Source organism: Lathamus discolor, chromosome 15 (assembly GCF_037157495.1).
Source record: "Lathamus discolor isolate bLatDis1 chromosome 15, bLatDis1.hap1, whole genome shotgun sequence".
NCBI classification, from domain to species: Eukaryota; Metazoa; Chordata; class Aves; order Psittaciformes; family Psittacidae; genus Lathamus; species Lathamus discolor.
In genome coordinates this window covers 8,828,393-8,855,514 of record NC_088898.1, presented here as the reverse complement: position 1 = coordinate 8,855,514, position 27,122 = coordinate 8,828,393, and the positions used below count along the sequence as shown (strand labels likewise).

The 27,122-nt window shown below is 42.8% G+C and overlaps 1 protein-coding gene across 1 annotated transcript in view; it reads right to left on the bottom strand.

Annotated features, from left to right (window-relative positions):
• The window catches only part of TNC (tenascin C), a 72,377-nt gene that overhangs the window by 13,487 nt on the left and 31,768 nt on the right, over window positions 1-27,122 (bottom strand). Inside the window, 11 exon segments of the mRNA XM_065696071.1 lie at window positions 3,818-4,090; window positions 5,527-5,799; window positions 7,899-8,174; window positions 10,463-10,735; window positions 11,857-12,129; window positions 14,046-14,318; window positions 16,967-17,143; window positions 17,146-17,376; window positions 24,097-24,360; window positions 24,483-24,572; window positions 25,029-25,214. Of these exon segments, the coding sequence (XP_065552143.1) occupies window positions 3,818-4,090; window positions 5,527-5,799; window positions 7,899-8,174; window positions 10,463-10,735; window positions 11,857-12,129; window positions 14,046-14,318; window positions 16,967-17,143; window positions 17,146-17,376; window positions 24,097-24,360; window positions 24,483-24,572; window positions 25,029-25,214 (2,589 nt within the window).

Sequence of the window (27,122 nt, the reverse complement as noted above, 5' to 3'; positions counted from 1 at the left end):
AAAACAACCCTGACAGTTGTGAAGAAATTAAACAGCCCACACACAGTGGGCCATTAGGCACAGGGGGGATATCAAGCCACATTAAGAGCAGTGGAGACAGGTTGAGGGCAGGGGCAGGGGATAAGAGGAGAAAAAAAGTGACTGGGCTTGAAATAGCTTGGAAAGAACGTGTCAGTGGACAAGAAGTCAAAAGGCTGTTTGTTCCATGTGTCCCCAAAGCTGTAGCACCAAGGCACTAAATCAAGTGAAAGGCGAGGAAAGAGAAACAACGGAGCTCTCCAGAGAAATGTAAATTATTCATCTGGAGCTCATGAGACGTGTTGAGTTTGAGGGGTTTGCTCTCATGGAAAAGCCAAAAAGAGGAAAGAATTAAAGATAACTCAGAAAGTAGGGTGGGGTTGGTAAAAGTACTCGGCACAGGAAATTGTTACTGATTTAGGTACAGTCTGAAGGAAACAGAGGAGCATAAAGAGAAACTGGGAAGGAAAGAGAAGTGAATATCACACGGATTTCACTTCACATTGTAGGTGCACTTTGTGACTGGTGAAAAGTGCTAGTGTTGACTCTGGAGACCAAAGAGATGAACCAGGACTCAATTTTCATAGACATGAAGGATTCCAGCCTTTCCCAGAAAATTAAGTACCCAATCCATCCCACTTGGATTCTGCTATGCACACTTCTTTGTGCTTAACACTTTTTTCCTGCAGCAGGTAAACTGTATCACAAACAGTACTAAGAAAAGCCTTGACTATTTGAGAGTTCCACATCCTCAAGTGCCACAACTGCAGGTACTTTGCTGGAAGCAAACCTAGCAAAGGAAGTACAGCGGACAACGACAACAAGCATCAGTCCTGGAATGAGTCCCAGAGATGCATGAGTGGTACCTTTGGGCACAGGGAAGTTAAAAAGCAGCAAATGAAACCATCTTCTGGAGGTACCTGAAAGCCAAAATTAAGCAGGCATAAAAATGTCCAGCATGCTTCTGTCTTGTCACTCACAAAACCCCATTTCATCTGTTGGGCAGACACTGGTAATGGGCATTACCCTCCAGCATCATTCCCCATGAGCTGTATGAGAGACAGAGAACTTCCTTGTGAGGTTGCTGAAGCACCCATGAAATCTGAGTAGCTGCTATTCTTTGGGGATTTTTTCCAGGAGCTTGTTCTTCCATTCCTAACAGGCTATAGGAGCGTGTTCTTCTCCCAGGCAACAGGAAGCATCAGGTGACTTTTCTCATGTATAAAGAGCATGTGAAGTATTTGGTGATCCTCTCAGCTGGAAAATACTTCATGGTGTGGCAGAACACCATTAGAAGAAGAGGAAAGCAGCAGCATAAGACCCACATTTCCTACCAAGGACAAGACATAACCAGGTTGGGGTCCCCAGTTGGGGCCGAACTGCATCTTAACAAACATTATACAAATGAATTTCCAAAAGACACCGACTGTCCCTCTGAAAGCAGCAGTGGACAAACTCCCTTGAGCCAGCTTGATTGGACACTGCAGATCTGCATGATGCTGCCTTGCATTACAGTGTTTTTATAACTGATGATTTCGACTACAGCAGAAGCGATGAGGGTAAAATAACAGATAAATGCAGAGTAGGGTACCATCATAGCCCAAAGAAGATAACCTTTTAACAATGTCATTATAAGGATCTGGGGGAAAACTGCTGTTCACTTGTATGTGTATTCACATGTAAGTAAACAACGGAGGAAGAACTACTTGTGATGGTGTGGGAAGATTGCTTGGACCTGATCCCTGAAGACAACATCTGTGTGTACAAGGGCACATGCCCAGGTGGGGAGAAAGGGAGAAGCTGGAGTGGTAAGTACAGAGAAGGATTTTCAATCTACATTCTTCTTCTGCCTTTATTTCCAGGTAGTGTTTGGTTTAGGTTTGCTGCTCTGTTTGCTAGCTTTGTTCCAACTGTTGTTTTACTATCTCCTCTACTAAACCTAAAGACTTTCTAGCTAATTTATTCCTTGTAACTTGTACACAGGCCAGAATAAAGCAAGGCTGAATATAAGCCTGGGTGAGCTACACCTTTCAGGGACAGAAATATTTCTTTGTCACCAGACTGGACATGCTACAAATACACATATATTTGTGTAATAATCCACTCCTAAGAAGATAAATTAGTTAGATGTCTCAGTGGCCCAGCTTCCCAACATGGTGTAACCTGCAGTTTGAATTACTTAGCTGGATTTTTGTGGCTCCAGCTCTATTAACAATTATCCACAGGCTATTTGTATCTGACAAACATCTTCTGGGCTATTGGTTTCAGTAGGTGACATGTGCTAAATCTCCCTGAAAGAAGTGAAGAAAGTAGTCATGAGGAAAATGGGAACTCTTAGTGGTTTACCATAAATATTCTGGAAGTCGGTGAAAATGGGGACATGTTGCTAACAAGTGCAGCTGACTTTAAACATCCCTCTCCATTATGAGACAACCCACATGAGCCTGGAGAATGGTGGCTTGTGATGGATGCATGTTCTGCTTCATGTAAATGTCCGGGTGAGGGTAAACATGCCCTTGTTGTTTATTCAAGGGATGTGATGGCAATCAGTAGAGCTGGTCAGAAATGCACTTTTCCATGCTAACAACTGGCACCACAGACATTAGAGTGAATCATGAGTCTGGGGTGTTTCAGGAGAAGCTGTTCAGAGCTGAGTTACTGTCGTCTGGAGTACACTGCTACAACTGGGCAAATGCCTCTTTTATGCATTTCTCTTGGCTTCCTCACACACTGAACTCACCTGGTCCCTTCTCATTCCCCTCATGAAACTAGGCTGACTTGAAACTACTGTGTTTTCATAGCAGATGAGCATTTTTAAGAGAGTGAATGTGGGTCAGTGCTTCATTTGCTTTGGATTTAAATGTTTCCAAATGAAACTATGATTTTGGTGGGGGAAAAAAAGAAGAAAAGCTCCATTCAAAAGTACCAAAATGAAATGCTTCAAATTATGAACCTTTTCTTTGTATAATTAAGCTAAAGAATTCAACCTAAGCCTCGAGAACTTTTTACTTGCCTAGTATCTGCATATATTCATAGAAAAATAATGGAAGAAGAAAATATTCCCATTACAAAAGCAAAAATGTCCTTCTCCCTGACACTGAGAATATGAAGCTCTGTTCTGGTGGAGGTTTTTCAGGAGCACAAATAGGCTTAGGCTAACTTCAAACAGAAGCCATTTACAATTATGTTTACAGTGTTTCTTCATTCCCATCAGGGTTTCTGACAGACAAGGAGGAGGATATATAGCAACTTCTGCTGAGGGAGTTCAAAGCTTTGATTCTGCAAGAAGCTCAAGTTGAGTTTTGATTATCAAGCACATGTTGTTCCTGTTAAGATCCAAATTAATGGTCCTTTGCTGATCAAGCTGTAAATAAACTCCTCAATAGCTCTGGTATATTCGTTTCGTCATACCTCTTTTCTAAGGGGGTAAAATGTTGTGCAGTGCCAATATGTAATTACTGTCAGGAATCACAGAAAAAGGCTGATACAGAGACAATATTTCTGTCCCTCAGAGCCTGTGCTTTAATTGCTATAATCTGTTACCTAACTCCAGATCATAAAAATAATTAAATCAAACCATATTAAAAAGTAATTAAATCAAACCACATTAAACAGACAGTGATGAAGCTAAGGAATCTGAGATGACTGATTACAAGTAAATACACCACACTGAACCAGTAACTTGGATAAGGGACATGCAGGAGACAGTTTGTAACATCTCAAGCAGGCTATGAAAAGGAGAGATGCTGAAAGAAACAGGCATGACCATGTTATGTTTTTCCTACTGCAAAGACAATACCTGTGGTTGCTACTGCATTTATGGGTTGGGAACGTCTTCCACTGCTAAATCCATAGAGCTCAATCTCATATTCAGTACCCTCTTTCAGCCCTGTTATATCCTGGGTGCGCTCATGGCCTGGTACTATTAGTTCCAGTGGATCAGATTTCCTTTTGGTATCCCTGATTTTGAGAACAAAACTGGTGAAAACCCCATCATCTGCAGTCCAGGACAGACGGAAGCCATCTGGAGTAGCATCTGAAACCAGAAGGTTGTCCACCTCGGGTTCTGCTTCTAAAAAAGGAGAAGATAACAGTAGGGAAAAGAAATGACTTTTTAATCAGTTCATTAGAGACCTCTTTAAGGTCTGGCTGTAGCACACTGCAAGAATCCAACCACAGCTCAAAGAAAGGGAAACAATCTGCCAGCTATTGAAAAAAACCAAGTAAAAAGACTGTTAGCGTTATTCACATACTGAAGAAGATACATGTGAGTGTGTGCAGGCTCATTCAAACTTCCACTCTAATAGCAAACCCACTGCATGGACATACACCATTTGCCTCTGACATGCAAAGGTACACATGCTAATAGTAAGTTACAGGTGCATTTCTCCCTTGCTAACTCTGTGAAACCTTCATGTATAATAAACCCAAGCTCTTGTTATAGAAGGCATGCCTGAATGTTGTCAGATATCTCTCTGTTAGGAGGACAATACAGAAGCCACTTCAAAGAGTCTTTTACTTCATGCAAACCCCTTGTTTCATGCACTTCTGGCATCTGTGATGCTTCAGAGCAGATGGAACCTTTACTTCAATATTAAACAAATGCCGAAGCAGCGAGGGGAATCATAAGAACTCATATCCCTTAAACCACACACTTAAATCCAAATGCAAGACTGTCTTTAATGAAAGAACCCATTCAAGAGGATCCCAGGAGCTCTAAGTTATTCATTACCTGCAAAATATCTTTAGCATGCTATGGTCAAGCATCATTACCTACAGAAATGCTACTGGAGTTGTTACTGTCTTACAGCATCTCCAAAGCACTTCTTTCTTCCACAGAAGAACCTCCAATGAGGTAACCCCCAGCTTTACTACTGCATAGACAGTGTCATGCAGATGAGACTGGATGGTTATGGGGCTAGAGAATAGGTCTGCAATGATTGTTCAAGAAAGCTCAAACGCTACTGGAAAACAGCAGCTATGATGAAGGTGAACACATGAGCTTCTGGAGAGAGATGCCAGCCAGCCTTACAGGTGGCACAGATCACACTTGATGGTCTTTGGGTGGAACCCACGCAGAGAGTGATAGAAAGGAGGCCATGGGCAAGAAATCCATGACTCTTTATGAAGGTCCTGATGGTTGCAAGTTGGAGAATGCTGATGTGCCCATCAGCTATTAACAAGATGAGCTCCCACATGCAGCCTTTTATCTTTAAAGACTTCAGTTAGAAGAACCTGCGTGACCACACCAGAAACTTTCACCCCTCAACCCACTTCATGCGCCTCTACAGGATCCCTCGTAAAGGGAAAAGGGAAACATCGAGTTAAAAGGAACAGAATTTCATTGGTGAATCTGTCAATCACAAGGAGTTATGTGTAGCCATGATGCAGAAAAGGATGCAAAAGCCAAGGTTTGCTTTGCAAATGGATTGCATGAGACATCTTCCATGTGAGAAGAAAAGCAAGAAAAAAAGGATGGAAGAGAACAATTTGTTCACATTAAAATACCTGTAACAGCCACAGTGCTTAGGGGCTTTGTTTGGTGCCCCTTGGCAAAACCATAAAGCATAACCTCATAGCCAATGCCAGTTATAAGGCCTTTAAGCTTCAGTTGCCGCTGGGCTCCCGTAAGGAGGAACTCCTGTGGGTCCAGCAGCTTGCCAGAATCCACCACGACTACTAGAAAGTTGTCAAAGGCATTCTCCGATGCCATCCACGACACTGTGAACCCATAAGGGTTAATATCAGAGACAGTTAGGTTTTCCACTTGGGGCATGGCCTCTGAAAGAAGGGAAGGTGCAAAAACACACACAAAAAAGAAGCGAAAAACATTGCAAATTAGAAAGTGTCACAGATTTCACCAAACATAAATCACATTTTCCCCAAAGTATGGATTTAATAGAAGTGCATAGCCAGGACCACAAGACCAGGATTTTCAATGGAGCCTCCAGAAGTTAGATGCTAAATTTTCATCAAGGGTGTCTCGGCACCATTAATTCACAAGCTCTATTGAAATTCCTTCCAAGCTCACTGTATAAGTACATTTCTTCTGTTACACATGCACTGCAAGACAGTTATAACCAAAACTGGCTTGGAAATGCTATGCATAAAGCTTTCATTTCCTTCCACTTGTCTCTACCATTGGTGTTTTAGGGACAAAGCCTCAACTTTGGCATTCGCGGTTCCTGTATTTTGCTTCTTTATCTCTCTACTTCACATGAATATCTCCAGCTTTTCATTTCAGTGGTGGAGGGGTCAGAGTTGCCAGAAGCAGGACATTAATCAGTCAGGGTCATAGCCAGTACAAGCACTAAATATTTTGGGTTTTGCTGGGATGGGAGAGAAGCCAGGGTTTGTGCTGGCTAAGGGCAGGGGCTAACGATGGCAGAACAGAGCTAACGTGTCCAAAGAGCTTCACAGGCACTGCTAGCGTGGCCTGTTGACAACTTCAAGAAATTCCAGTGAGCTGTGTTTTTGTGTTTCCCATCAGCATGACGTTCGTCAAAGCTGGGGATCAGCTCCTCAAAACTTTCCCATCAAGTTAAATAAAGAGGCCAAATTCTCACAAGATGTATTTTGCTCACTCGAAATCTGACAAGTCAGATAGATAGGAAGATCAACTGGCTCTGCTGAGCCCTGGTCATGATCCTGAATCCAAGGCATGACTAGTATTTCTCTACACTATTAATCAAACCTTGATGCGTTGCAGGAGCTAAACTCATCCCATCTTCCAATCATTCACATTCCACTCACTTCAGAAAATACCAGTTGGTTGAACACTGAACTTTCTCTGGGAAAGGGTTTCGGGTTTGGTTCTGACATTTCATAACAGCTGAAGTCGACGCTCTGTTAGAACTTGGCATGAAAATTCCCTCCTGAAGCTTTATAATTTGGAAGTCCTTATGTTTTGATGTTTACACATTTGGGTGCCAGAGATTCAGCTCAAATTTGCTCAATTTGGAGACATTTGTGCAGCTTACTTACTTCTAACCAAGCAGTCCCAAAGATTCACATTTTGCTTAGGTCTTTGGGAGAGTGGGTAAACAAATAGTGAGCTGAAATTACTTTCCTGGGATAGGTGTTGAGTGACACCAACACTCTAAGCCCAGCAGGTTTATGTGAACTGCTGGCACATCCTTCTGCTGTTTACCTAGCTGTAGGAAGCTTCCTCTCCAAATACCAGTGTCCAAGGTTTATTTTCAGCAAGGAAGCATTTGGGCTCTGGTGGAGCAAAAGAGCAGGGGGCTGAAAGCAGTTGCTCTCTTCTGCTTGTGTGACTGACTGTCAGGAGGGAGCAGGCTGGAGCTGGTGCAAAACAGCCATTTGCCTTAAGGAAAGTGATCATGGACATTGCCTTTCACAGGAAGCCACAACCCAGATGCTGTGAGGATGCTGCTGCTGTAACTGGCGTTTCCACTGCATGTTAGTGAAGAGAGGTGAATAAGGCCTCAGTTTCTCCATTAATCCTATTTAGGGCATCTGTATGTCTATGCAACAAGCCCTAGTAGCATATACTGGCCACATAAGACATATAGGACATGAACTCTGTGGCAGGAGTTAAAGATTATTAGACATGGGAAAAGGTTATTAGACTTGGCAGGGGGTTGGAACTAAATGATCTTAAGGTCCTTTCCAACCCAAACCATTCCATGATTCTATGACTCCAGAGGGCTCTTAAGCCTCTTTAAACTTGCATTCCTCCTGGATATTTTTTTTTAAGGTCAACATGGCTGGTCTGACCCATCCTTGCATAAGTTTGCAAACAAAACCACTGTTGCTGGACAAGATATTCAATGCTGTAGAGAGCCTTTCTTTTTATCCATGCTGGAATATCTATTTTTATGAGCCAATGAATAGACTCCAAACCTTTAAGCAGGTACCTGTCATGACAAAAGCAGTGAGGGGCTCTGTGTGAACACCTGCACTGGTGGTCCCCTTAATGTTAATGTCATAGCCAGTGTAATCTAGCAGGCCTGAGATGTGAGCGCTGCGAGCACCTCCTGGCACCGTGAGCTCCTGGGGTTCATGTGCTGCATAGGAATCTCTAATGTGTATAACAAACTTGGCAAAAGGCCCATCTCTCGTGGTCCATGACAGGTTGAAGCTGTCGGGGGTAACGTTTGTGAGGGTGAGTGTGCCCAGCTGTGGCTCAGCCTCTGAAGGAGAAAGGAACATAGGTGAAGACACAGCGTTACACTGCGGGGCCGGGGGACAGCAGTGGGGATCTATAAAAGCTCAAAGCTAAGGCTGAATGTATCAGCTCTGTTTTGCAGTGGTTGAAGAATAAAAAAAGGAGCATTGCAAGAGCTGTTTTGTAAGGTTTTGGAAAGACGCCACTGAAATTAGTGCTGACTTTGAGTTTTTCATTCCATTTTCTTAAATAAATTTCATTTTCCTAATGAAATGTGGGCCCGATTTACAGAATCACCAGCATTACATAGTCCTGCGGTAAAATGGTAACACCATTGAAATTGCAGGAACTCCACATTGGGAATTTGATGGGCATACAAGCCCACAGCAATACCAAAGTAGATAAAGTAGGATTCAGGCAGGAATTAGGTGAGTCCAAATCAGACATCCTTGAAATCCAGTTCAGCTTCTGTTTAGCATTTCTGTTGCCTGGAGCTGTAGATGCATTTTCTATTTGGACCCTGAAGTTTATGAGGGGTTTTAATCCTAACAGTTATAATCTCAGCACTAATCTCAGGCCAAAACCTCCCTGGACTCCACAGATAAGGTGTTCCTCATCCTCTGATTAGGCACAATCAGAGAATATCTAATAGACTGACCAAAAATAACTCCACAGCACTGCTGTTGCTCTCCTTCCTGACTGTTCGGTGGTCAGAGTACTTCCTTGAAAAGCTAGGACTTTCTTTGTCTGCTATAGGAGATTAGAATCACATATCCCCCCTGCCAGGAGACAAATTTGGCCTTCAGGCTATAGTAGGGGGATTGCTCCTCGCCCATCCTGTTTTAAAGCTATTCCATTCAACGTAAAATCATTAAAGATTCATTAAAGCCCAGAGAGAGCACAAACACGACCCAGCAGTCAGGGGTCAGAGAATACCATGTCTGCTCTCTGGGCTGATTTTCTCTTTTTTCCTGTTGCCAATCGAGTATGAACCAAGAACACCTTGGAAAATGCAGTGAGATACAGGAAAATAATGATGCAAGTGATTCATGCTGGGAGAAAAGTAAGAAAGCTGTATCTCACTGACAGAGAGAACAGTGACAGAATGAAATCCTTTTCTTAACTAAAACATGAACTGCTGAGAGATGTTCCAACTTTTACTCCTGTCCCTCATTGCAAGACTTTCAAATAGTCCACCTTCCTCTCTGGGATTGACTAGGAACAGGTGAATCCAAGTGGCCCCAGTTAAGGACACATGCTGTCATCATGCTAACAACCAGTGACCGTCAATGCCTTCATGGCTGACAGTGAGGATGTCACCATGTAAGCATGGTACTTCTGAAGACAGGGGAGGAGATGAGAAAATATCCCCAAAGCAAACAGGCTTGGGTGCAAAACCCAGTGAAACCAGGCATGAGCCATCAGCCCTGCATGCAGGTCAGAGAGGGCAAACCAGTCCTTTCCAATCTCATCTTGAAATGGCCACATTCCTTCACATGCTGCTTACATCCAGTCAGGCACGTTCACGTCAAGACACCCAGACTCCAAAGAACACTACATGCAAAAGGCAAGTCCTAGTGATCTCCTGCTGTCCTGGAATCACCATCACCACAAGAAAAGCTCTGGCATCCAGCGAAACAGGACAGGTCTTAGACACTCAAAGGCAGCAATACAAGTGACAGTGGTGGACTGACCATCAAGAAAGAGTGAAGCTGCTTCTTGAGCCCTGCTTTCTGCTGGGAACACATGAAAATACCAGGCAGAGAAGAACATCAGAACATCAGACCACTCCATGCAGTTCTGGTTGGTCATTTAGCATGCTTCATGAAACTCCAACAAGAGATGCAAATGTCATGGAAGACATTTGGGTTTAAGAATGAAGAACAAAAATGGCATGCAGGTGCCTCTCCGAGCTGATAAAGACACGAAGGCTTCCCATCCACAACAAAGCATGTGAGGATGGGATGAGCAAGAACTTTTTTCCAGATCAAGTGCAAAGATACCCTGTGAAAAACATTGACCTTCTGGAGCAAGTCAGTTATATATACACAGAACTTGCAGGTAAGTGTATATATAAGGAAACCAATCATGGTTTACTATTGGCTCCCTTAATGCTGGGGGCACTTCTTCAGCCTTTTCCATTGTCTCAGATCTTTTACCAAGCACCCTCAAGCCCAGCATTTTTCAGCTTCCCCTCAGTGATCTCCCTATAATTTACCAAAGGCAGGATGATGAGTTGGAGCCATGTTTTAGAGCAGTTCGGTGGACAGCAAAAGAAAGAAGAGCAAAAAGCAAACCTGGAAGGTGAAATACCTGTGGTTGCCAGTGCTGTCAAGGTCTGACCACCTTGCCCATCAATTACACCATGGAGTTGGACAGTGTAATTAGTGGCAGCTTTGAGGTTGGTGACTACATAGCGCCGGGAGGCCCCTGGCACTGTGTGCACCAGGGAGTCCAAAGGGAAGTCAGAGTTTCTGACTTCTAGAATAAAATGGTCAAAGGCATTGTCCTGCGCTTCCCACGTCAGTGACATGCTGTCTGAGGTAGCATTTGATACACTGAGTTTGCTAAGGAGAAGTTCCTCTACTACAGAAAGAAAAACAAATGGAAATGTATTGCAATCATTAAATCCCAAAGCAACAAAATAAATATAGAATATAGAAGTCTGAATACACATGAGCCATGGGTCACAAAGATCATCTAGCTTTGTGTTTTTCAGTGTTGTTCATACCATTACCCCTGCAGCCCTGCCCATGTAACCCATCTGCTGATGCTGGAAACTGGAACTCTGTATTATCTGATCACTGAAATTTGCCATTCTGCTAAATGTCACTGGCCGCATTCATCTATTGCTATGATAAATTGCCATGATCTTGGGAAAAACTGTCATAGGAGCAGGCAAAACTTAAATGATCACAACATGAACTATCATCTGCCTACTGTGAGAATGCACCTTCTGTTTCTGTAGTCTACTCCTCTCCTTCCACTTTCATACTCTTACTACCTAGAGCACATTGAACATTTGACTTCCCCGTCTTTTCTATAAAAACTGCCAACTCTAAAACCTGAAGATGAGCAATGTGCCAAGAGCTAAATGCCTTCCTGTTTCTTTCACCAACATCAAGACAAATGGGCTCTTTCAATCTCTCACCCAACGCAACCTGAACTCCGAGGCTGAATTCAGGTAATGCATCTACCTTATGGGATTCTGCTGCCACAGACTGAAATGTGCCTGAAGTCTATTTAAAGCATCAGGATAAAAGCTGTATCTAGAAATCAGCTTATCTGAGAGGAATAGTGTCTCCTGTATGTGTGTGACAGACACAAACACATGATGCAAGGTTAACACAAGGCATCATCTCCCACTTGGCTCTTGGGAAATGTATTTTGCTGTGGCAGAGGTTGCCCCAGTGACTGCTACTGCTGAACCCAGGACACCCAACCTGAATGTTTGAACAAGAGCAAACTTATTGTGTAAATAAAATTGCATTATAATGTGATTGACTGACTTTGCTGGATGGGATGGTGGATTAACATTCACAGTTCAAAATGTCTCCAGCAGGTCTTCCTTAGAAGGTTTCAGACAGTGAGGTAGAGGATTTGGTAATGGGTAGACTGATGGGGTAGTTGAGGGCAAGGGAAAGGGGCACAACCTGTAAGGAAGAGTTAGAAGAAAGGAGGGTTAGCATTGAGGTAGTTTTGTATACCTGTTGTAGCTGCAGCACTTATTGCCTGTGTGCGGAAATCATGAGAGACCCCATAGAGGTAGACAATAAAATCAGTGCTGGGGGAAAGCCCTGAGATATGAGCAGTTCTTGAGTTGCCTGAGATGTTGAGCTCCATGGTCTCCAGCAACCTGTTAGAATCAATAATTTCAATAGTAAAGATGTCGAAGTCCCCAGGGGTGGCTGTCCAGGAAAGGTTGAAGCTTTCAGGAGTAATGTCGGAAACTGTTAGCTCACCAACTTCCGGGTGCGCTCCTGAGAAGGGAAACAACATAGGTCAGAGAGGAACAGCCCTGGATCTCCTCCTGCTCAGAAACACTGTACTTCGCTCTGCTCATGCTGGCAGCACTCCCAGCTGCCGCTGGAGAAGAGGGTTTGGGTAAAAGCTTGCTACAAGCAGGCAGTTACTAAGGGGAAGAAATCAAAAAGCATCTCAATGTGTTAAATAAGGAAATAGCTATGTCTATTTCCCTTTTCCTCCAAAAGCAGCCATGTGTCTTCGAGGTCCGAGTGTGAAAGCAGATGCAGAAGAACTTTTGTGAATGCCCCCAGGGCATTTGGAAAAGTCAGCTTCCAGTTTTAGAAGCTAAACCTAGAGCTCTTTCTTTATCCCAAGGAAAAGGTTGTGTTTTGCTTGCTTTTTCACCTTCCCTTTTAGCTTAAGCCTATGAAAGCTGGCATAAAATTTTGGAGCTGGGGCCAAAATGCAGAACAGTGATTGCTGCCTTGGGGTTTCTTCCTCTCTGCAGACATCCCTCGGATGTTACAGGAAGACTCTGAAATTTCTGACAATTGCAGGTCCCCAGAAGGGACAATTTTGAAAAGCCGGGTGCTGAGCGTGACCCAGAAAGGGAAGGGAAAACATCAGCAGGGCATCTTCTGTTGCTTTTATGAAGTTAATAAGAAGAGGGCACATTGCATAGTTAGGCAGGACACCCATGATGTCTGTTTTCTTGTTTGTCCTTGTACAGCCTCCTTTGTCTAGCCACATTTGTCAGTTTTCAATGGGCAATCTGCTACCAGCTCACACTCGGGACTCTCAAAGCACAGGACTTCTGCAGGAGGACACAGCCTAAGGGGAGTGCCTTGTGCCAGACACATTTCTACCTAAGCCAGGCTGCTTAAAGCATTATTGAAACAAGCAAGCTCTACTGTGTGTCATGTTTTAACTCCGTTTAGTTCTTATAGTGCACTTTTGTCCCATTCTGTGCTGGGGGAAATCAAATATGAGCCAGCTCTGGCTACCTCACAATCACAGGAGGCTGCAAAGGTCTGCAAGGAAGCCCAGAGGCATCAGATATTGTCTAGCAAAAATTATTTGAAGGAAGAGCCACTGAGCCATACAGGATAGGCAGAGGTATGTATTCACCCCTCACAAAGCTCCAGATAAGCTCTCATTTCAAACTGACATCTTTCACGGTATCAGCCAGAAAATTATTTTTGTGGCTTATTATTGGTTCCATGCAACCTTCTCCTAATGTAAGGCTTACCTTCCTTCTTTCAGGTCAGTTTTATGCCAAGGCAGTTCTGCTGAAGCTGGTCTTCTTGCATTGCATCTTTTTCAGACCAATCAGGTTGTTTAACAACCTTATACGGCTTATTATACCACTACTCTTGGTAGGACTTAATTTGTGTTCTTTTCTATATGAGAATATATAGAAGGTGTCTGGCCTTGCATTGAGTTAGATGCACACACTATACACCTAAGTTTGTCTTTACATGGAAGCTAGTGCGTAATTTGACGGATAGCTTCCAAAGGGTAAAAACTAAACCTGTTATTAGGTTTTAATTATCTGGGCTATAACGAATAGATTTTTGTAATTTTTAAAGGCAACCTGGGCTTTTCCAAGCATGTACATCAGTGAGTTGGGGTTTGCTGTTAGTGTCAACCAGCATAAAGCAAGTAAAGGGAACAAAACAAGCCATTCAGAGGTGTGGGGGGGAAAGCATTCCTAAAAGTGAAAGGCTCTATGGGGGCACTGAGACTCTTATTGGAAAGGCTGACCAAGAGACATTTCCATGCCAGAGATGTTCAGCCAAGCTTTAATGAGTTCAGTGCTCCCCATGCAAAGTGAGCAAGCTTTGCCAAAGCGGTTGCAATAGCTCTGGCTCCCATTCCTGTCTGCAAAGAAAGGGAGCCACCAGGCTGGGTGAGTGACTTGAAAAGATACCTGTCATGGTTTCAACAGAAAGGGGTTTGGTCCTGTAGCCTCGAATCACACCTTGAAGTGTGATGTTATAAGGTGTGTTGGCCTTGAGGCCTGTAATATTCATAACGCGCAGTCCACCTGGGACTGTGATATTCCGGGTTTCTTCAGGATTCTCAGACTCCTGCACCTGAATGATAAAGTTCTCATATGCCCCGTCATCTGCTGTCCAGGTGAGCTGGAAACCATCCCAGCCAGTCTCTGATACTGATAATTTTCCGAGCTCAGGTTCCTCCTCTGAATAAGGACAGAGAGTCAATCAGTTACTCACATTACAGACCAGTGGTGACGACATATTATTTAACGATGTTCCACGTCAAAGAATGCCACTTTAAATCAGTGACACAAAGATGCACCCGCACACACACATTTACATTCTCAGCTGCCTCAGATAACTTGCAAAATCTCTTCAGAGACATGTCACAACAGAACTGTAAGAAAAGAACTGTAATAATAAATAATAACCACATTAATGCTGAAAGACTGCTTACAGAAAGCAGCTTTTAGACCATCTTACAGCTGCAAGTGTCTTGCCAACATTAATTACAACCCACTATGAGACCAGCAAGTTTACTATGACTACTGTACTGCACTAGTAACAACACAGTGTTTGTCATTATGAAGCGAATACTGCACCCAGCTGTAAGGGTAGGAAGATACTGAGCTTAGCAGTTGGAATTCAGGTGTTTATGATTTTAGTTGTGTCCACATGAAGGATGTTATTTACTCTTCCAAACTATTTCTAATCCAAAAATATAAAGAAGGGGAAAATTCTTCCATGTCTGCGTATCTTTTGTTTAATGGATTTGCCTTCCTTTTATTACAGTATTCTGTCCCCAAAACCTCCCTGGGGCAGAGCGCTTTGGATTTTCAGTGTTACTGATATCAACCTAAAACTGAAATCTGCATTCATAGAAATGAACATTCTTATGGGCCACCACAAGGGTGGCAGAGGAAGTTGGGAACCATCAGAGCTAGCTCTGATGTTGTTAAAGCTGAAAGTTGAGGTCATTTTCTCAGCAAGAATAGAAAGTCCTCTGCTAGAAAATACAACTGATTCCTTCAAATTAGTGGTCATACGGGAAAATGACAGAGTAACACCTGGATTTTTATGCATGGAAAAGCTTCCTATACGATCTAGCATTGGCCTTTGTTTTTGATGACTTTTTAGCACTTATTTATTTGCACTTTCGACACATCAGCATTAGAACAAGAACAGAATCCATCTGAATCATCCCAATCTGAATGCCTAACAATTTATAAGGTGACGCATGAAGGGAAATGGGTCTGATTTGTCAGTTGTAAACTGCAGCATTAAGCTTCATGCCTATTTTAAGGCAGAAGATAAAGTGGCCCTGGAATAAGTGAAATTTAGAGTCAGCAACATTACTCATATAAACTACCCCCCTGTAAAGAAAGAGTGCTCATTGTATGACTGCTGCATAGCCTTATATATGTAGCTGGGGCTGTATTTTCAGAGGTGGAGCACTCACAGGTCACAGTCAGTTCTCTGCAGTGAGATTCACTGATGTATAGTAAATTGCTATTGTAAACAGCTACTCAGGAACACAAAAGTGTTTATGAGCTTTTCCCATCCTGTTGGAAAGAAGAAATTGTTTATGAAATAACAGTGATGTTCTACCAAAAAATAAAAGTATGAATTCAGAGCTTTATCAGGTTTGCTTTATCAGGAACAGAAATTAGACTCATTGAGGTAAAAGATGAATCCTGCTGAAATAGCACCCTTGAGCTGAAAAAGAGAAAGCAGGACAGAAAATAACTGTATCAGAAATAATGATCTTTTGGTGGCAACAGAAACAAATCAAGCAAACGCATTGCCTTCAAATGAAAATGAAAAGTAAAAGCTTGATTATAGTAAGTAATGCAGTAATCATCACAGCTTAAAAGCAATTCAGATTACTCTGACGAGCGCTCAGTTTCATTCATCTCCAAGATGCAGAATCCCTTCTCCTCCTGTTCCTTTCTCATGCACGTCTGCAATGGAAGTGCACACAACCCCATCATGCTTTTTAGGGTACAAGAGATACTCATATAAGATCATGCACCAACTTGGACTGTTGGAAACCTCCAAATGCCTCATCCATAAAGCATCCAACATAGATGATGAAACAATGACAACTGCATAGCAAATGATATCAAGGGATGATGTTTCTTGCTTAAACAAGAAAAAAAGAGAGAACCAACCATTGAGAAATTAGGTGCCCTAGCCTTGCAGTATGTGTGAAATAACCTGCCTGTTTCTATGTGCTTATTTTATCTCATCCTGTGAATTTGGGTTTGATGATGGGCAGGTAAAGTCATTAATCTCCAGCTAGGTTCTCCAGCTATGACCTTACTCACTGGTACTTTGCTTCTTATCTAACTGAGCCCTGTAGCTATAGGCCTGTTTCCTCATGAAATTCATGTAACAGAGATAAAAGGTAAAAGGAATACTCCCAATGTGTTACAGTCTTTTTTCTTCTCTGACATCACCACTTCCATGCCAATGTTGCAATACAAAACATCCTTGCAATCTTTCTTGTGCTTGAACCACAATGCAGATAACCTGCAGCATCTTGCTATTTTCATGTGCCTTGTAAATAGCAGATGCATCAACATCTCCTGTTACATGCAATTTGAAAGAGAGAATTGATGCTACATCACCTTAAAAGCTTAAAAGGCATTTTCCATGCTGCACCACTCAAGGCTCTCATTCCATAGCAATAAGACATTTATCCCATGCAAAAGGAAGAAAGAAAAGAACAACTAAGGAAGGATGCATCACTCACAAAGCCCAGCATTCCCGGAGTGGGACAGCAGTATGAAATGAAGTTCTGTATTTCAAAGCAGAAAAGAAACATGGCTAACAAATCCATAGAAAATACCTGTAGTAGCTAGGGCTTCCAGGGACCAAGAGAGCTGAATCTGAGTGCTTCCATGGAGGTTTTGTGTGCTTGTTCTGAGACTGGTAAATTCTGTTTCATGAGGGTTTCCCAGCAAAAAGATTTCCTGGGTTCTATTTAAACTGGGCAGGTCTTTCAGAGTGATAAAGAACTGATCCAAACCTCATCCTGTGCTGCCCAAGAGAGGGTGAGACTACTGAAAGCCTTGTGTGTTATGTTAAGGTCATGAAGAACACCAGCAGCTTCTGAGATGGGAAGGTCAGTGGGCACCAAAAGCAGAGCATGAAAATCAGTTCTGGGGTTTGTTAAATAGCTTAGCTCTGTAGGTGCAGGACTGCTGGGTTTAAATGATGTCTCACTGATTGATTCTCCAGGTGTTGTGACTAGAAGTGCTAAACACAGGTAAATTACAAGTTAAAATTTCCTGATAATAAACTCCCAAATACGCCAAAAGCCAGCTAATACCTGCTACAAACAGTTTGTGTGCTTTGCCTTAGAGAGCTCTAAGAACACAGATGGGTTTGTCTTTCCTGGAGACTGAATCCAAGCAACAAGGAAAGGTAGCAGCACCAAGCACAGTGTGATCCTCATGCAGCAACACTAACTAGCAGATCCAGAGCAACAACCATTAAACAGTGAGCGGAAAGGGTCCCAGCAGAGAAACAGGCACACCCTGGGTTGATGTAAATCAGTACACTCTGGTTACCTCCAAAGAACTTTGCTAATTCACACTGGTGAGGATTTGAACCCTAAGTCTCTCAAACATGGATTTTATCTTTACTACAGCACATAAATTAAAACTTCTGATATAAAACATAAGTGGAATGCATGCCAAATACTGCAAATAGATCCAAGTCCAGACTGAGAAATCAGCTGCAGCAGAAGCATGCTAAATCTTATCCTACCCAAGCAAAAACAGGCTTTGAGGAGTGATTCATCTGGATATATACAGGATTTTCATAAAAGGGAGGCAGACACCCATCCTTACCTAAACACTAAGACAGAAAGAGCTTGAGCAATCTTTTTAAAGAGACCCAAAGGAACAGAAGGGAAAAAGACTTGGCCTTCAACATACTGAATGATCTGTGAACACATCCTGGAGCACAGTCAGATTCTGAGAATCTGAGTAGTGTGGAGGTGACAGAGAATGTGCTCCTGATCACAGCTGCAAGGCAAGAGGCAGGTGATATCCCTGACATGCGGAATTATCTCCTCATTAGTAGCAAACCACATCATTTCACACCTCAGTGACTTCCTTGCTTGCATGCTCCGCTTGCATTCAATTAAGAGAGAGCAAGTCATCTCCCATCATCAATCAAATCAGCACAAATACATACTCGGGATTCAATATCTGTCTCCAAATTCACACTTCTATCAAAAAAAAAAAGTAGTTTTCAGAGGAGAAAGATCAATTAAAAATGTATGTCAATGTAAATGCAGAAATGTTACCTTGAAAATACACTCTCATGTCAAATGCAGATGTGAAAACATTGTTTTCTGCTCACCTCCAGGAAGGTCAGCAGAAGCCGGTGAGGCAAACAGTGATTTATGTTTACATATATCGTTGATGTTCTTGACTTAGGTGAGGGCCTGCCTTAAATTACCTCAATACATGATCTGAACCAGGCGCTATCTATGCTGTAACCTGAAGAAACCACCACCCCAGCTTACCTGCAATAATACCACTAGCGTAATTCCCTCTTCCTCAGTAAACCAGCTGTCAGAACTGAGTGCACCAGGGTTACTGTGCTTATGTAGTGGAGTAGGAAGACATGCAGTGAGGAACCATTAGCCACCTGGGACTCTCAGCTGCTTGTGCACAATTAGATGCCAACCAGCTCTTTTCTATTCTGAGAACAGGCTAAAAACCATCAAGCATCAAGCAAGTGCATTGGTACTTGTTCAGCCTTGAGGCTGTCTACTTGACAGGCACAGTGGTAGCTGGGCTTTACTGTGGAGTGCTTCTGCAGAAGATATGCATAGATAGAGTGAACAGACCAGTGGGGAGGACAAGGCAGCAGTACCTGGTACAGGTACAGCTTCATGTCCTGGATGGTCCCACTAGGAAACTGGCATGCACCCTGATTTGGAAACAAAAGGAAAACATCAAAAAATACAAGAGAAATAGAAAAGAAAAATAAAAGGCTGATGATTTGGAAACAAAAAGAAAACATCAAAAAATACAAGAGAAATAGAAAAGAAAAATAAAAGGCTGATATTACACTCCTGATATAATGAGGATCTATCAGAAAACTCTGTGTAATGAGAGTCAAAACTGACTTCCCATTTTCCTCATTTTACTAGACCATCCTCCTGACATTCTCCCAGATCCAGTTGTAGTGTAACCACGCAAGAACTTGGTTACTCTAATATGAATGGAAAATACAGCAGCTGTTCAACGGTATTATAGAAAAACTGAGGTACCAACTACCTAAACGGCACTTTAATTCAGAAGTTTGCTGTCACAAGTGGATTAATTTTATTCTGCCAACTTTGCCAACTACATGGCAGATTGCCATGCGCAGCTTGTCTCATGGAGCATATCTGATTATATGTAACTACATTACGTCTGATTATTTTTCAGACCTAATTCTGAATATTATCTTGGGTTTAATGACTCCACAAATGAATTTGTGGATGAGAGTGGTCTACCCTCTGCACGCATGTATTAACACTCATATGCACTACATAAAGTTCATGCGTAACAGGGGAATATGTGGCTTTTTGTACAAACAACAGAGAGGAAAATGAAAATTATAGGAATACATAGGAAATTCTCTGATACCACAAACAGTATCAGTGTTCATTGTTTAGCACATGGAATACTGTAACAGATAACAGAAAATCTGGAAAGCCGTTGAACTGTAGGATAACAAGACCAATGGAGTTCAAACACTTGACTTGGCAACCAGGGGAATATATGGGGAGAAGAGAAAGAGAGGTCTAGGAGCCCTAGGTGAGTGGATGACAGCCAGATAGAGCGATTCATGGTGGCAAGATGAATGAATAGTTGATGCCAAAGAGCTGAAAGCGATGTAGAGGGGAAATTGCATGGACAACAAACATATGCTCTTTCTCAGACTGGAATACTTCTTAGTTTAATTCTCTTAGTAAAATCTCCAAGCTGAATATGGCCTAAATGCATCTATACTGCTGTTCATAGCCTTTTGAGGAATTCTACTGTAATGCTTCGCTGGCAATTTTACTAAAAAGAATGCTAATGTCCTGCCAGGACATTTCCCCAGTTCCTTGGGATTCAGTATTCATAATACAGGATTCTGTATTATTTCTTGCTTCTTGGATTTTATATTATTTGCCAAGAGAAGTTGTCAGCCAGTTTCATTGCAGAGTCTCTCATAAGCTCAAGCACACTGTAAGATATGATGCTTTATCAAGGTTTTTTGGTTCTTTTCAGATCTCTCTGGCTAAATAGCTTTCCGCTCTCCCAAGCAGCTGATTAAAGTGGGCTTAGAGTGCCTCTGCCCCTCTGAACTTCATAAAGAGAGCATTGCAGTAAGTAATAAGCCAGAAACACTACAGCAGATCCCACTAAAGTCAGGTTCCAGGTATTTTCAGCAGAGGAATCAACTGAATAAATGGACAATCTTTACTGGCAAACTCAGTTTGCCAGTCACCAGCACTGCAGTTTCCCATTGAACTGCCTCACCTAATCATTCTTCCTAAGGTTTGAGTTTGCATAAGAGTGGGTGGCGCAATATAAGATGAGTAGAAGCCAGGAGAGGAAGAGAAACTGATGCACAGCACAGACAACAGTCTTTGGTAAACAGCATAAATTGTCTTAAAAACATTCAACAGAATGGAAGAGATACTTCTCCAAGCCATGCTCCTATGTACAACTCACTTCCAGATGCAAGACAGTATCACAGCCATGATTCATCAGCAGTTGCTGCATAATTGGGGTCCTTCAGAAGAGGAATACGAGCTTGGCGCTTGGTTTCTCTAATGTCCACTCATTTATCTCCACAGGCCTCTCATGGCTGATGTATTACCATCCATCCATCTCCAGGACTCACATTGTGCTATGCAGGCAGGGTTCCAAACCAGAGCAAGAACAAAGCTGGACTCTGGCTGCTCAGCTTCCTCAGAGCAGGATTATGTGCTCACCCTACAAATTAGTTATTAATCTGATGAAACATTCTCAAAACATGCTGCCATAAAAGTCCCTCCAACTAGGAAAATGGCTCATGTTCTTTGATTTCAGAAGTAGTTCTAAACCAAAACCTTAGTGCGATGCTGGGTGCGACCTCTAACAAATACCCTAGTTTGTGATACCTTTGTTAATAACAGAAAGGAGGTATCTGTTGTAGCCACAGCTTCCAGAGAAGAGCGCTGTTCTCCAGCCAGTCCATACACCTTGATTTTGTAGGAAATGTTAGCCTGGAGGCCATCAATCACAGCACCTAGGGATTCTCTAGGCAGGGAGATTTCTGCAGGGCCTCAGCTGCCAATGGCATATCCTTGTATTCCACCGCAGAACTATTGTGACTCCTGTATTTGCATACCAGGAGACACTAAAGCTGTGGTCTGTCATCCCTGACACCACAAGGTCCCTCAGAGCATCCTCTTGCATCCCTGAGGCCTCTGGAGCATGAAAGCTCCCAGAGCTTGGAAGCTCCTCTGGGTAAGGAGTCATTGACTGCATTTGGGTTTGACTATATAAAGCTACAAAGAAACAGACAAGCAAATGGCAGTGTGAAATATTCAGTCTTCCCTTTTCAGTACCATAAAATGACACTTAGCAAACTGTTCACTTTATAATCTTTATCATCCCTTGAATACAGAATTGTTGACATCAGTTAAAAAAACCTTTGTCACTTGAGCTGCATTTCATCTATATGAAGAGACAGAAACATCACAAAGCTGTCATCCTATACTATGGAAGGTTTTGGGACATGTTCTCTGTTCATGAGCTCTGAACATTTCAGTTGTCTGTGTGGAGAGCTGATATACATAAAAAGATAGGAAGAAGAATGCAAGAGGGGAGAGAAGGTACCAACAGAAGATCTTCAGCCCTGGGGCTGAAAGAAGATTTACCCTCAGCAATAAAAAATCCACTATACAAATACATACCATGTGGGAAACTCCTGAACAGAAGCTGGCCGAGATGCCTGACTCTGATCAAGAGGCTGGGAAGAAAGTAAGATGAAAAACTGGCAATGTGGAGAAGCAAAGGGAACTTTGAGAAGAAAACCTCTCAGCCCTTCTGCAGTCCCTGGCCGCCTTGTTCAGCAGGGGTGGCACATGCCCCTCCAAACAGCAGGACTGTCTCCCCCACCCTCTGAGAAGAGCTAGTCCAGTCCTAGCTGTGCTACTGGTATTTTCCACTTCAATCATTCCTCTCTCTCCCTTGTTGCTCCAAGTATTTACCCCAGCAGTGCAATGGACCTGAGATCCCCCATAGCTCTGCAAGAGAGAGTAAACCAAGTTTGTGTGGCTTAGCCTGAAGACTTCAGGACCTCCCAGGTACTGGGAACACAGATAAAGAGTATGGAATTGAGGGTGGATTAAAAAGTAAACCGAAGGAAAGACCTCATCTCTTACACCCCACAGGCTTATAGAGCATTTCTCCCCATGCCCATGTGTTTGGATTTGTCCATTCCTACACAGGAGGAAGGTCACAGAGACAGGCTGTGTTAACTACTGCTGATGCTTCTAAGGAGCCCACTAGAAAGAACTCTACCGGCTGCTCTGAGTACAGATGTAAAACAGGTACACTGGCCAGATGAATGGATTTATAAGAACTCCAAGACCAAATCAGGAAAAAGAAGCTACTTTGTGAGACTTGGGAAGCTGGTGCTGAAAAGGCCAGACTGCGAAATTCTATAACGTGTCGTTTCTGCCGTTTCAGTATCTATACATACTCTTTTTGAGACCACTCAGTCTTCAGACAGATAGGGAAACATCCGGTAACTTTGGAAGAATCAAAGCCTGCTCACTCTTTCTTCAGCTTCCTTTTGTATGTGCGCACCTCAAGGCTTCCTATTATTTCCCAACACTGGACACAGGCTTTGCATCAAACTAGTTCAGTTCTGATGGTTTTCTGTAGTTTACGTCATACCATAAACATCTCTGCAGTACTGGATAAGTGAACTCTATAAAGCACTCAGAGGTTGTGCTTGCATGGACACCACCAGTGAATATGAAACCAGTTTTGATTTGTTCAGCTGTTATTAATTTGTAAAATCCATAACTTCTGTCACGTTTACCTCATAGATAGTCTTTGGGAGAAAAGGATGAACACTTCGATGCCTGCTAAGGACAGTAACTGTCAGCTGATTCTGATTTCACAGTCTCTGCTCACTTATGGCACTTTAGGCTTTGCCTCACAGGATTTAGCCGGAATGCATGTAAAGATTCAGGAATTATTTATGCTCTGTACCAAGATACAATTCTGTGTGCCGCAAACTTTGGGTTAAAACGTTTCACAAAGAATAAAACCTTGTTTGGTAAGTAATCCACTGATACCTATGAATCGGAGTGGTTTGTACAAATGGAGATGACAGAAATGGCCCCCTTCTTTGTAGACAAATGTAACAGTCATGGTCTCCATGGAAATGGTGACTGTGACCAGATTTGTAGGCCCTTCTAGCTTTTGGATGACAAAACTGAAAAAAGGCAACATCAGAGCCCTGTTGACCCTGCTGAAGCATGATGAGTAGAGGCATGCTGTGAAGAGAATTCATTAGGCAGAAACAAGTAATGTTAAATACATTCTGGTTGCTCTTCCTCTTTGGTTTTGGCTGTAGAAAACAAAACAAGTTACAAGACATAATACACAAAGAACAGCCTCATTTAAAAAAAAGGATGAGGTCTGCATTTCATGCAGGACAACGAGCTGTGTTCTTTGCACGTCTTCTCAAAGGTTAAGCAATAAATCATTGAGAACATGGAGCTAGACATGGTAGGGAGTGAAATGCACAGCTATCCCTCAGTTAAGCCTATCATGTTAGACAGAGCTAAGTCTGCTCTGTAGGCAGTTGACGTTTCTAAGCAGTTGCCCAGGCATGGCTTACTAAATCAGGTGAAGAAGACTGGGGCTAGTCACTGCCCAATGACCTGGTGCACAGCACTCATCAAAAGCTGTCACTCACCAGTAGAACCCTTGACAGTTGTGGGTTTGCTTTTATGTCTGCCTTTCTCCGCCACCAGACTGATGGTGTATTCTGTCCCTGCATCCAACCCTCGCAGGATAAAAGAGGTGCTGTCCACGGGGATCTCCACTTCACTCTTCTTTCCAGAGGGGTTAACAGAAATAAGGCGATAGTGATCAAACTTGGCCACTGGTCTTCTCCAGCGAAGGGATAAGGTGGTTTCAGTGGGGTCACTGACTTCCAAGTCCTTGGGGTTATCAAGATCTACAGGTTAAAAAACCCAAGTTGTCAGATTAGCATCTATACTGGGTGTCTAGCAACAGCTCAGAGCCTTATCCACCTGATTTGCTGCTTCCTCCAGAGCAAAAGGAGATCAAGTTACTCACCAGTGCCAGCATTAATAGTAGCAGGAGCGCTTTCCCTGTCCTGTCTCACTGCTGTCACACCAATGCCATATTCAGTTCCAGGCCTCAACCCTAAGTGAAGAGAAATAGGAGTATGAGTTTCTGTCCATAGAATACACCTACAGGCATCTGTTTAAACAAAGAATCTTGAATGCATACAAGTTAAGATATATGCTTTCCTGTGCATGAGAGAATTGAGGTTCCAGTTGACCCTCCAGCTGACCTGATGTTAATAAATCTTTTTCCATGTACATGCTTAAATATAAAGATTATGACTGAGATCACATTTTGGACACTGTGCAAATGCATAATCAGAGATAGCTTCTATTTTCAAGAGCTTGCAGTACAGGTACTTTTGCCAAAGAAAGGCACACAGACATCCACGTGATATTTGCCTGTAGTCAAAATGCACAACCTCTGCTTATACCTCTTATGTATAGTGACCAAAAGGGTACTTTTGCATTACATTACTGTGCCCTAGGTGATGGCAGTGGCATGACATTGATGACTAGCTCACCATTCCCCTACCTGTGAGTGTAGCTCTGGTTGTTGCTTGGTTGCCCTTTGGCACTGTGATCTCGGCATGGTCTCCACCAGAGATGGGAGCAAACTTAATGCGGTAGTTATCAATATTTGCATGGCTGTTCTTCCACTCCAAAGTAATGCTACTGTCTGTCTGCGACACCCGCTTCAGGTTTTTTGGAGCATCCAAATCTGTAATCAATAAACCAAAAAATAAATAAACAGGAATAATTCTCTTATGACAGAAGTCTCTTATAGCAGTACTTTATAGAAGGTGAAATGATCCGTCAGGCTGTAGTTAAGTTCCCTCTCACATGATACCTCTATGTTCTTAAATACATCAAGCAGATTTCTTTTAGCATGAAGTGGAGAGTTCACTGGCTGTGGAGAAAATATCAGTTGAAGAAATTAAACTTCATCGCTGACATGGACAGTGGGATTGAGTGTGCCCTCAGCCAGTTTGCCGATGATGCCAAGCTGTGTGGTCCGGTTGATATGCTGGAGGGAAAGGATGCCATCCAGAGGGACCTCGACACGCTTGTAAGGTGGGCTGATGCCAGCCTTATGAAGTTCAACCACGACAAGTGCAAGGTCCTACACCTGGGTTGGAGCAATCCCAGGCACAGCTACAGGTTGGGCAGAGAAGAGATTCAGAGCAGCCCTGCAGAGAAGGACTTGGGGGTGCTGGTCGATGAGAAAATGAACATGAGCCGGCTGCAGTGTGCGCTCGCAGCCCAGAAAGCAACCGTATCCTGGGCTGCATCCAAAGGAGCGTGACCAGCAGGTCGAAGGAGGTGATCCTGCCCCTCTGCTCTGCTCTTGTGAGACCTCACCTGGAGCATTGTGTGCAGTTCTGCTGTCCTCAACATAAAAAGGACATGGAACTGCTGGAACAAGTCCAGAGGAGGGCCACGAGGATGATCAGGGGCTGGAGCACCTCCCGTATGAAGACAGGCTGAGGAAGTTGGGGCTGTTCAGCCTGGAGAAGAGAAGGCTGCGTGGGGACCTCATAGCAGCCTTCCAGTATCTGAAGGGGGCATATAGGGATGCTGGGGAGGGACTCTTCATTAGGGACTCTAGTGACAGGACAAGGGGTAACGGGTTCAAACTGAAACAGGGGAAGTTTAGATTGGATATAAGGAGGAAATTCTTTCCTGTGAGGGTGCTGAGGCACTGGAATGGGTTGCCCAGGGGGGTTGTGAGTGCTCCATCCCTGGCAGTGTTCAAGGCCAGGTTGGATGAAGCCTTGTGTGGGATGGTTTAGTGTGAGGTGTCCCTGCCCATGGCAGGGGGGTTGGAACTGGATGATCTTGAGGTCCTTTCCAACCCTAACTATTCTATGATTCTATGATTCTATCTCCTAAGACAAAAATAACAATTTTAACTTTAGCAATTACTTTCTTTACAAAATAGGCTTGTGGAAAAACACATTTGGATGAAAGTACTACTCTTCCTCTATAAATACATCAGCTTTCAAAAGGATCAAGGCTGCTGATCATCTCTAGAATTTCTGTTCAGTAATTATCCTGCATTCATGGCTGAAAGAAGCTCTAAGGCTTAAAAGAAAAGGTGAATATTAGGTAGAAGTTCAATGGGCTTTTGCTGTTCACACCTATAGTAGACTCAAATCCTGCTCTGGATGAACAATTACACTTCAGGATGAAACGGGAGGTTCTTTTCTATGTACCATTTACTCAGCTCCCTTAATACATCAGACCTTGATGACATGCTAAAGGACTCACACTTTCATAAAGCATTCCCAGCATCACTAAAGAGCAAAGTAGATATATAAAAGCATGACAGAAAACATTTTGAGAACTGAAGTATGAAAACAAAGCAGTTTTCTGCTCGTCTGTTATGCTCTAGACAAACAGAAATAGAGTCTTAGATGAAATAGAAACCATAGAAGATAAGGAATTTGTTTTCTGAAGTGGAGATTCAGGCTATGATGAGCAAAAGCTTTTTAAGAGACTTAATAGCATAACTCTCATTTTCAAAGTACATTTAGATACTTTAGGAGTATATTTCATTGAGCCAGTAGGGTATATAAGGCACAGAAAAACATTCCCTACTTTCATGTACCTCTATAATAGTGCTGCT